The sequence below is a fragment of the Diabrotica undecimpunctata genome, chromosome 4 (assembly GCF_040954645.1).
Source record: "Diabrotica undecimpunctata isolate CICGRU chromosome 4, icDiaUnde3, whole genome shotgun sequence".
Lineage (NCBI taxonomy): Eukaryota > Metazoa > Arthropoda > Insecta > Coleoptera > Chrysomelidae > Diabrotica > Diabrotica undecimpunctata.
The window spans coordinates 13486278-13498684 of NC_092806.1; the positions used below are offsets into that span (position 1 = coordinate 13486278).

Sequence of the window (12407 nt, forward strand, 5' to 3'; positions counted from 1 at the left end):
CTTGTATCTACTGCTAGTTATAGGATTCCCCCAATTTTTCCATCTATTTGTATTTGGAACCGTTCTTAATCAGTTGTTAGCTATTTTTTTAAACATCTACAGTTCTTAATCGCTATTCCAACAGTTTGCGTGTCAAACTTTTATCCCCAAGTTTGGCGAAGTATCATGCCCACTTTTATTTCCATGTCACTATTAGTGAGTCCAATCCATTGACGTAGTTCATCGTCAACGCTTGCCAACAGCTACCGCACAGTGACCGCACTCCCACTCCCACTAACAATCGACCACTACCGATCACTATCATTGATGCGCTATGGAAATGGAACTTTTACTCCAGTCCATTATGAGTCCAGTCTGTGATCAGACGATCAGAGCTCACCATTCTCTCCTGTTCCCTCGATCGAGTGTTGGTCGATCGCTTCCCCGTCTTTGGGTATTGACTAATGCCTCTCACATATATTTCTGTCTATCAGCATCAACGTCGAGAACCGGAGTTTGTTTTACTTAAGAGAATTCGTCTTTTTATTTTATATAATTAAACGTAGGAAAAAAGAACTACACATGTAAAATCCTCCAGAGTTTATGTAGATCAATAAGATTATCTTTGGGCAGAATATAGAAATGGGCAGTAGATAAGTAGATAAGAAATAGCGTAGAAAAGGTGAAAGGTGTTTTCGGAAATATTTCTGAAATACTCCTGCCGAATGACAGAGATGAGGTCATACAGATAAAAGAGCTAAGTAGGTGTGGTTTTACCCTTTTGATCTCAAGGACATTGATTTGGCTAAGATTGCATAGTCTGCTTCTACACCGGAACTTGTGCTGTGTTGTTCTCGATTATTATGATGAGGAATGTATTTCTTAAATCATTTTAGAATACCAGCACAAAACTAATATACAAGACTTGAGATAATCGAGTACCTGGTAACTACAGTTTCATCGGAAAGTAGCCGCAATATAAAGATTATTTCGTAGATTTCTATCCATTTTAAATTAATTACTATTTAAATGGGAATAAGCCACAATTAAAGGTTAAAATACGTTTATTGACGTTTCAATTTCCACTTCGGAAATCGTTCTTGAGTATTTTGAGAACGATTTCCGAAGTGGAAATTGAAACGTCAATAAACGTATTTTAACCTTTAATTGTGGCTTATTCCCATTTAAATAGTAATTAAAATCGATATAAATTTGGTCACCTGCACAATATTAGATCACTATATTAGATCGCAGAGGTTTGCGTAAAGCAGAGTTCATTGTGGTCTCGTTTAATGTGTCGAATTTTTTCGATTCAGTATCATAGGACGCTTTTCTTAAAGCGCTGAGAAATAAGGTAGGTGGAAAACCAACTGATAAAGTATATAAAGGACCTTCAACACCAGGTCCGTTACTTGTGTCTCCTTCCCACCTTTCAACTGTGACCTACCGGCTACTGTTACCGCCTCCCTTACATACAATCCGTGTAACGGTACAAAATGATCTCGGGTAATACGTGGCCCAGGTAGAAAGGTTCACCGATAGAGGATGCTTCTCTTATTCTCAGATCTTTGCCACCAAGTGCTGAATTTACTTTCTGAAGGACTAAATTGTTCGTGAGAAGTCCAATGACAGTATTCGAACTGGAAGATTCCCGGAAGGCTAGATTGTACGATCTGGCGAAGTTGATTCAGAAGATTTGGAGGGGGCATAGGGATAAGATAAGGTACAAGAAGATAAAGCACAGTCAGAATATTATTGCTTCTGCGTGGAGAAGTTATAGGGCTCGAGTAGAATTTCGAATACTAGAATACAGGAACGAAGTGAATTGAGTTTGTGGAATTATCAAAATAAGTTTATTTTAAACTTAAATTGTGGCTTATTCCCAATAAAAATAGTAACTGCATATAGATTAAAAATATCATATTTCAACAAAACCATTTTTGTGTTATTTATTGGTGACCCCCAAAGATAATCAATTTGATTAATTTCTCCGGATAGTTACATGTGTGTAGATATATTTGCGCCTAATATACACGAGTTCCATATTTTCTTAAATATTTTATTAAGTGTACATATTTTTCGTTTATATTTACTAACCTGTTTTTAGGCCAGAGTATGAAAAGTTTGACTGGGTCGATGTAAATCTTACAACCGGAGCTCTAACTGTAAAGAACGATCAACAAATTGACGCAGACACAGACAAAACGTATTATTTCAACTATACGTGTTGGGCTTACGATGGCGTTTTCTTTTCCAAACCGTTAGACGTAAGTACAATTACCTAAATACTTAAATATTGTGTTTATATAGGAATAAGCCACGAAAATTCTTAATAAAAGCAATGAAAAAATTTAATATACCCACACAACTAATAGAACTGATAAAAGAATCTCTAAAAATAGAAAGTAGAATCCGGATACAAAATAAATTAACGGAAACAATAGATGTGAAAAAGGGGCTACGCCAGGGAGACGCTCTATCATGCATCTTGTTCAATATCGTACTCGAGAAAATACTGAGGGACACAACAGTTAATACACGAGGAACAATCATTAATAAAAGCGTGCAAATACTAGCATTTGCAGATGATGTTGACATAATCGCAAGATCAAGTAGAGAAATGATAGAGGCATACAACCAAATGGAACGAGCTGCACAAAATAGTGGTCTTAAAATCAATCAGACCAAAACAAAATATATGTAGGTAAGTAAAAACGCAGAAATATAACAATAAGCTACCACAAAAGCCACAAAATATAACAATAGGAGAATACAACATTGAGGGGGTAAAAAACTTTATATACTTGGGATCCCTAGTCACGTCTAATAATAACGTTGCGGAGGAAGTGAAGAAGCCAATATTTATTGCAAATAAATGTTACCATGGCTTAATTAGGCAACTAAGATCAGATAACGTCGCAAGAAAAACAAAATGCCAAATATATAAAACCCTAATAAGACCGGTACTCACATACAGCTTAGAAACCTTAATACTCACTAAAAGAGAGGAAACGTTGTTAGCCACCTTCGAAAGAAAAATATTGCGACACATATATAAGGGCACAAAAGAAAATTGAATATGGCGAAGACGATACAACTCTGAACTATACAAAATATACCAGGATCCGGATATTATAACATCCATCAAAATAGGACGACTGCGTTGGATAGGACATGTAGAAAAAATGGATGAAGGCGAAGTACCAAACAAAATATTCAAACAGATGCCAGTAGGAAAAAGAACAAGAGGAAGACCGAAGCTGAGATACTTAGAACAAATAGAAAATGATATAATAACCTTAAAAATAAAAAACTGGAGAAAAAAAGCACGAAACAGATCAGAATGGAGAAGAATCCTTGAAGAGGCCAAGACCCAAAAAGGGTTGTCGAGCCAGTGATGATGATGAAGCCACAAGAATTGATTGTAATGAAAATTACATTTTTAAATAACGTATGTGACGTTTCTATTTGCACTCTGGAAATCGTTTTCAAAAAAGAATTATTTAAAAAAAAATGCGGGAAAATGAATATTATTGTTTGCAGGTTGTATTTTCAAAATTGATGATTGACCCACTTGGCCTCGATCTTAGGCAATAGCATTCTTTTGGTTGCCAAAAAAATCTAAGGCTGATGTTTTTACTCTCGGAATATTAAATTCTGACTATTTTGTATGTTTTATTTGTTTGTATAAAGTGTGTTTAACGTAGATTATATTGTACCATTTTCTTTTGACCCCATTTATCATAAAAACCCGAAAAATATTCTTAATTCTTATGCGTCTCTAAGATTGATAACCCAAACATTTTATAGTCTGTTTATAATAAACAAATTGCTCCATCGTTTGATGTCGATTCCGCCTAGATATTTATGCAGGAAATAAACAAGAATCTTTCTGCTTATGCGGACAAGAGAATGAATTTTGGGAGTGATAATGTCACTTCTCGGGAGAGCAGCCAGTAGAACGGTCGCTCTTATTGTGGAGGTCCGAATTTTGTCATGAAGAGACTTCGAGGTAATGACTGGTGACTGGTTGCCGCTGCCGATTGTAAATTTGTTTTCTATGTTGACTTTGAGACCTCGCTCGTTAAACATCCAGTTCTGATACTACCGTTGAGTGGCCCACTAAGAATTAAAAATCTTATATTATTTTGACTCTGTAGAAGTTTTACTGAAGAATGGTGAACATTTTTTTGTGATTTGTATGACGACCATGTTGGATTTAATTATCATCTGTATGATGAGGTTTATTTCTTGATAGTGTCCTTTTATTCCCTCTCCAAACTATGTCTTTGACCTTATTAGTTGTCACGAGAGGCTAGGGCGATGAGTTTTGGATTCGTCCGCCAGGTGACCGCTTCTAAGGCCAAGTCTTTTCCGATAGTTTTTAAGTTTGTGCAAAGTGCGTTGAAAAAGAGGGTGGAATTAAAGAAAATTAGACAATGAAAATTTGGTCTCAGATTATTATTATTACTACTGTTATAGAAAAAAATTACATACACATAATACACATGTTAAATTTTGTCCAGCAGTAAAGTTTTTATTAGCATTATAAAATAGTTAAGATTAGTTATTAACTTCAAATTTTATGCTGATATATTTTTCACATTTATATTTTAGATCTCAATCTACGTTATCGATACAAACAACAAAGTACCTGTAATAGATTTCCCAAATGAAGTACACGTAAAGGAGAAATCGCTAATAGATACAACAATTAGAAATATCGATACAAGTGATTTAGATAGAGATGGTAAGAGCATATATTATATAATTTAAATTAAATATCATTTTAAAAATTACATAGAGTTCAACATAATCTTAATCAATGACAATTACAATAATCCTTTTTTTTTATTGCCGTATTGCCAGATTCCAGTAAGAGCCTAAGAAGGTATCCATTGAATTCTGGCAGGCAACAGTGGGGGAAATCTTTTTTGAACATCTACTTCACAAACAAGACACACTGGCATCTTTCGGCCGAGTAGGATACTAGGCCAGAAGACCCCAGGGTAGTGCCGGATTAACCGTGTTCCGGCTAAAACCTTAACCACCGTTCCAGAGAGGTGGTCTTGCCACTCAATGAACAACTAAAATAAAAAACTAAAAATTTATAAATAACCATACCTATTACCGTAAATCAGAAAATGTTTCAGACGTTAGGCCATAAACTAACAAATAATATTAACCATAAATTTCAGAGCCCTGGCTCAATTTCCTCCTCTGTCCTCCTGCTCCTTTTTCTTCATCACCCCAACAATCAGACAGTGTACTTCTCTCCATTCTTTCTCTCCTCTCAACATTATGTGTACAACATTTCGTTCATCCAGCCCAAAACCCATTCGCTTCTTAAAATCTCCCCTCTCATTTGCCCATCTCTGGCAGTTAAAAATGTAGGCCGGAGCGTTCGGTACTCCACAAACAGTACAGTCTGCCGAGGCAGGTTTGCCTATTCTATTTGTGAAGGTGCCAAAACTACCAAGTACGGTCAGAAACTGAACTGATCAGATCAGGAATAAGCTCCTTCGTCTACCTTGTCTTTCCGCTATCATTCGCCCATTCTCTCTGCCACTCAACTATCGTTATTTCTCTCTCATTTTCATCTATATTTACATCCATCGTCCTCGCATACACCCTTGTTCGCTTTTTGAAACAAAACGATCAATATCACCTCTCCAATGACATATAGAGCCTCATTTGAAACTGTCCTATATGCGCTAGATACCCTGAGGAGTATTCGCCTTTGCGAAGTCTCCATAAGATTAGCGTATTTCGCAGTGTTTAGTACGCCACACCACACGGGGGCAGCGTAGGTTACCACCGACTGGAAAACTCCATTTAACACCTTTTTTTTGCTGCTACCTGGGCCTTTAATGTTTGGCGTCAGCCGTATCTACTCCTCCAGATTTCGGTTTGCCTTCTCTACCGTCTTTTGGATGTATACTCCGAACCTTAGTCCTTCCGACAACCAGACTCCCAAATACTTACTCGATTTAAGCGGTGCAACCTCCACACCTTCCAATACAAAGCGAAGAGAGGATTTTTTCCCAGCTCCCTTTGGAAACTATCTATCTATCTATACAGCCCTTGCTGTCCAATTTTGGACATAGGCCTCCTCTTCCTTCTACCACGTCTCTATATTGTAGGCAGCTTGTATCCACTTCGGACCTTCGTGTTTCTTCAAGTCATCTGACCATCTCATTTGTGGCCCTTCTCTTTTTCGTTTGTAACTATATAGTCTCCAGTGTATAATCATCTTATTCCATCTGTCGTCTTTCTGTCTTATGGTATGTCCAGCGAACTTCCACTTAAGTTTTGCTATCTGCGTTAATACATCGGTCACTTTTGTTTTGTTGTGGATCTAAGTATTTCTTTTCTTGTCGGTTAGCCTGGTGTTCAGCATTTGCCTTTCCATGGCTTTTCGGGTCTTTGTTATTTTTTTTATGTTTTTCTTTGTAAACGTCCAAGTTTGAGAACCGTAGGTGAGAACAGGAAGTATACATTGGTTGAAGACTCTTGTTTTTAAATATTGGGGGTATTTTCTATTTTTTAGTATATAGGAAAGTTTTCCAAAGCCAACCGTATCCTTCTCTTTATTTCTCCGGTCTGATTTTCTTTATTTAATTTAACTAGTTGTTTCAAATATACATATTCTTTTTCTGAGGCGCTAGCTGTAGATCGTTCTCTCTGATCCACCTACTAATGCGACGCAGGGCTGTGTTAGCCGCATTATGCCATTTCTCTCAGCCTGGACATGATTTTTCCCATGATGCCGTATTAAAGGCATTCTTGACGTCAAGCGGCATAAGAGCCACCCATCTCTTTGTATCCTGCGTAACTAAAGAGGTTACTTCTGTGACCGCATCTATGGTAGACCTTTTGGCCCTAAAACCATATTGGCGGTCGCTCAGCGCATGCTTTTCTTTTAGGTCTCGCTCAAGGCGGTCTTTTGCAAGCTGTTCTCACAATTTAGCTATCGAATTGAGAAGGCAAATTGGCCGAAATCGTACCTCTTCCTCTTCACCTCTACCTTTCGGGATAAGGACAACCTTAGCTTCTTTTAACATTGTTGGAAACTACTGTTGTTCAAGCAGTTTGTTTAGCAATCTCAGGAAAACCTGCGGGTATCTTAGTGCGGCGAGTCTTACTGTTTCCGGCATGACTCCATCTATGCCAGGTGCCTTTCGTATCTTCATCCGTCTAACAGCCTTGCCGAGTTACAACTCAGTAAAAGGTTCCGCCTATAAACCAATATCCCTTTCACGCCTATCCTTCACCTGAGGAAAGAGTTCCCGTATTAAACTTAGTTTCTCATCCTCCGGCAGGGGTAGGGTGTCTTTTTCCCCTTCAATTCGGTACAGACAATCTTGAAGCCCTACCCCCAGATATCCCTCTCGAGATCCTGAAGCAGGTTACTCCACCTTTCTTTCTTAGATCTTCTTATTTCATTCCTGTATTCATTCTGCATTCGCTTTAATTCATTTATTACAAAAATCTAAATAACCTTCAGTTCCTATGTGTATAGGTCCTATGCCTACTAGATAGGCATGGGAGCTACATACATAATTTATTATCATTCTGAAACAATATTCTTGGGGTATTTATATGTTATCTATAGTAGAACCCCAATTATCCGTGCTCCACGGACCAGATAATTGAAAAAATCTAACATAAGAAAATAACAGAAAAAATAAATCTCAAGTTCAAATTAACTTTTAACTTGCATAAGAAGATTCCATCTTCTATTGCAGAAGCTATTCCATCCATCTTCAGATGTAAGCCTCCCTTAGGAGTCTATGTTCATTTCTATTTTTTGCTTTTTGCATCCATTCGTAACCAGCCATTCGCTTGATGTCATCAGTCCATCTGGTTTGAGGTCTGCCTCTACTTCCCTTGTTTGCTCCTGGTCGCCATTCAATAATTCGCTTCATCCAACGGTTGTCTTTCATTCTCTCTATGTGTCCTGCCCAGTTCGATTTGAACATGGCAATCTTTTGAATTACATCTGTAACTTTTGTTCGTCTTATTATTTCTTCATTGGACTTGCGGTCGCTGAGCTTAATGTTGGCCATTCTCCGTTCTCTCTAAGTCAGTTGGAGTTTGTGAACTATGTTGTTGTTAAAAGCCCATGTTTCAGTTCCATATGGCAGTACCGGCAACACGTACTGATCGAAATTTTTTGCCTTTAAAATATTTGGGAAGTTTATTTTGAAGATTATAAACAGTATTTAAATCAAACTTATCAAATAAGAAAATACATCAGAAAAAAAAAACAAATTTCTACATAAATAAACTTTTGCATTAAATAAGAACAATAAATTCTACATAGGTATGTAAATGAACTTGCATTTACATAAAGCGATTTTATATTTTACGTTGCTATGCTTTAAAAAAATCCAGTCATTTTTGGCATGTGTTAGAAGGCTTCAATTTGTTTAATCTTCACAACCGTTTTAACAGTCGACAAGGTTTGAAGGTTCTCTTCGCTCAAAATACTCTAGTAGAATATTGACAGCTACCTCAGCTTTCTGGTTCTTCGCTCTTTTACAGGCCTGATTTAAAACTAGTTCGACAATATCGTCGTTTCTGAGGAGCAGATAACCTTGCTCATCTTTGTTACCCTGTATTACCACGTGTTACCACGTCTTAACCGCGGTTTTATCAATTTTTTCATATCCTCATTAGCGTTTTGCACTAATTTGGATAGTTTAGCTATGTTAGTTTCTTTATCATATTTCATAATACTTTTATCTTCCTTCAGCGTCATTATTTTGTGAAAAACTTCTTGCTCACTCCACTTCGTGCATTTTCCACGATAAAAATTCCATTTTTGACAGTGAAAGATTTCCAAAACTTCATCAAATCAACTTTATCCAACAAGTTTATCATAAATTCTCTTCCGTAGAGATGTTTTATTGTCTCATTGCCACCCTGATTCATTGGTTATCCCATGTCATTTCGTATACCTCAATTTCACTGACAACACAATAATGACTTAAAAATGATATTGTTAATATTTTAAATATCAAATATAAGGTATTTTCAATTAATCTTATAGTTTATTCCAACTAAATATAGTAGGGAACATATGTGATTTTATTGATATGTAAAGTGGTACTTAGCGATACAATTTTATAACAAATAAAATAAATTTTTAAATAGTATTAGTGAAATTTTTTTAATATTTTAGAGCCGTTCCATACTGTAAATTGTAATTTTGTAAGCGATACTGATCCAGACTGTCTAACAGAATTCAAAATAGATAACAATGTTCTTAAAGTGGCAAGAAATGGAACTCTTGATCGTGATGAAAGAAGAAAAACATATCCTTGCCAATTTGAGTGCTTAGATAATCCTTTAAGTAAGTATAAATGTAATATTAAGTTTTCAGTTATTTTTTAAAATGGTTCTGAAACAATGACGAAATTTTATTGACGGTTTATTTAACGAAATTGTAACCTAATTTCCAATAAAACAAGATCATTTTGGCAACATCGCCATTCATTCGTTCTCTCCAATGGTAAACTGCATACCAGACAGGTCGAATGCTATGCTATGTATTTCTTTTTGGAGGTAACCGCGTAAGTGTGAAGATAAAAATTTGATATGCCGACTGTTTACAGAACAGAAGAACGGGTACAAATAATAAAATGGTACTTTGGGGGCAATTCGGTACAAGAAACTATTAATTTATTTATTATGGCTTTTGATAATAGGCCAATACCGTGTTCAAGTAAACAAATTGCCGATGAAGTTGATTTGAATGCAAAAACAGTGGGAAATATTTTAAAAAGAAATAACTACCATTGTTATAAAGTGCAGAAAACTCAAGAAATATTTCCTGATGATAAATTTAAACGGATGCAATTTTGTGAAGTTATGATGAAGAGAAAAATATTTTATTTACAGATGAGTCTTCCTTCACAATTCACAAGAAACATAATTCATCCGTTGTACGTTATTGGTCTCAGGAGAATAAGCATTTGAGTGTGTCTGTGCGAACGAGGTATTCACAAAAGTTGAATGTTTGGACTGTAATTTTGGGAGACCATATTATTGGTCCTTTTTTCATTGAAGACAATTTAAACGCAGTCAAATATGTCCAATAACTGCAAAATCAAATTATGTCTGCACTTCAACGCTTTCAAATTAACTTCAACGAAATTTGGTTCAACAAGACGGCTGTTCTGCATATAATGCAAAAGTCGTTAGAAACTATTTAATGTCAATTTTTGCTTAACGTGTCATTAGTACAGACGGTACAATAAAATGGCCCTCTCTATCACCCGACTTAGCTGCTATAGATTTTTATTTTTGGGGGATGCTAAAAACTAAATTGTACAGGCATGAGTTCGAGCGAGCCACCAACTTGTAGGAACTCAAGTATTAGTCAAAACATATCGGCAGATGAACTCAATGCCATGAGAAATGCGTTGTCCAATAGATTTGGTTACTGTTCGTTACAATTTGATGTCTGTTTGAACATTTAATTACTTAAGAATTTTATTCGGTTCAGAATTTCTAATTGTTTGGAATTATTTTTAATTTAAACAGTAGTGTTGGAATTATTTTTACTTGATTTCATTTTTAGAGAACTAATTTTATCTTTTTTTGTTTCATTTTTATAAAACTAATTGTTATTTTCACACCTACTACCTGCAAAAAATCTAAATGAAAATATGGTTTCCAAGATATTATTTGGAAAATACCAAAATATCATATTTTTAATTAAAAGAGGTAATGTTTCGTCCAGTTTAAATTTAATATAATAAACCTACTCCTTCCTAATGCTGTACTAGTACTGTCTTTATTTATTATGCTTCATGAAAGACCAACCCACGAACCCATGCAATACGCATGGTATAACAAACTAGTTCTTTTCTGCTTGTTACCACAGTATTAAAATCAAAGTGTCGTTACTTTGACGATGCGACGTTGCCAAATAATTTTGTATGAAGCTTTTCTATCGTGGCGTCATAATGCAGTTTATTATTTATATTGGGAATAAGGCACAATGTGACTTTAAAATAAGCTTATTTTGATGTTTAGATTTCTAATTCAGAAATCATACTTAAAATATGAAACATTTTCCGAAACATAAAACAATTTCCGAAGTGGAAATCAAAATGTTAAATTAAACTTATTGTAAAGATTGTAAAGTAAAATTGTGACATATTTCCAATAAAAACAGTAGGCTGACGTTTAAATCAATTCGCCCAAATTTGATTATCTTAGAACTTTGTTCAAATGCTAAAAAGACAACAAGTCAAATAAAACCAATAAGTTTGGCAACGTTGGACTTTCCCTTTTCTGTTGAATTTATTATTTCCACTAATGCATTTTCGACGATATAAAGGGCGGACCTAATATAGAGTTCTCTCTTTTTAAACAGGTGTTTCTCACTCCATCTCACGTAAGGTCCATACTGACGATAGATTATTACCCAGGCTGTATATTTGTATATATATATATATATATATATATATATATATATATATATATATATACTGCGGAAGATTAAGCTAAAATTTATTTTTCAGATGTGCGATCCCAAGGACATAACAAAAACAACAAAAGCTTTACTATAATATTGGATGACATAAACGATCATGCACCTGTACTTATCACGACGGATCTTAAATGTTCTGAAAATTTGAAGAAGGTATGTGTTTCTTTCTTAAAAATAGTATTCATTTGACTCTTGACCTGTAAATATCAATACGAATTAGGCGAAAGTTTATAGTGGCGATTAAAAACGGACTCCGGCCCTAGATGTGGCACGACCACATCTAGCGTCATAGATGGGAGATGGTTCTTGATAACTGGTCCTCATAAGTCATACAACTAACTTTCAATGGCTCGACGTGCCACACCCCGGGTAACCGCATTAGTCTACAGGTTAAACTAAGTAAGGGTAGCAAGATATGGCGAAAATTCCACCGAGCGATTGCCGGTATAAGCAATCCCACACTTACTGACCAACGGCTTCAGGCGGATGAGTTAGTAAGTGGAAGGGAACTTCCACTTGGTAAGTGGTAAGTGGCGCTAAGAAATTGGCACCAAAGGCGAATGAATCAAGTAAATGGCCAACGGCATAAGGATGCAGAAGGCAAGGACCCTGCATTAAAGATACAATTGGATATTGCTAGTACAATCATCATGGCAATAAGTACTAAAAGAAAAAAAGAAGCTGATCATGGGAATCGGAGCCCAAGATCCGGCAGGGCTCCTGACGGAACTGAGTCAGGAGTCTGTTCCTTAAAAAGATTCAACAAAAGAATGGAAATATTGGAAACCATCAAGACACGAAAGCTGCAATATCTGGAGCATGTTATGCGTAATGACAGATACAACATACTTCAATTAATTATACAAAGGAAAATCCAGGGCAAGAGAAGTGTAGGAGGAAGAAGAATCTCATGATTGCGTAA

At 35.8% G+C, this 12407-nt stretch overlaps 1 protein-coding gene across 1 annotated transcript in view; it reads left to right on the forward strand.

The window, feature by feature from the left end:
* Nucleotides 1-12407, forward strand: part of LOC140439195 (cadherin-AgCad1-like) — a 106518-nt gene that overhangs the window by 53606 nt on the left and 40505 nt on the right. Inside the window, exons 16-19 of the mRNA XM_072528943.1 lie at nucleotides 2087-2246; nucleotides 4597-4729; nucleotides 9167-9337; nucleotides 11517-11638. Coding sequence (XP_072385044.1) covers nucleotides 2087-2246; nucleotides 4597-4729; nucleotides 9167-9337; nucleotides 11517-11638 — 586 coding nt within the window. The remainder of the gene's footprint in view (nucleotides 1-2086; nucleotides 2247-4596; nucleotides 4730-9166; nucleotides 9338-11516; nucleotides 11639-12407) is intronic.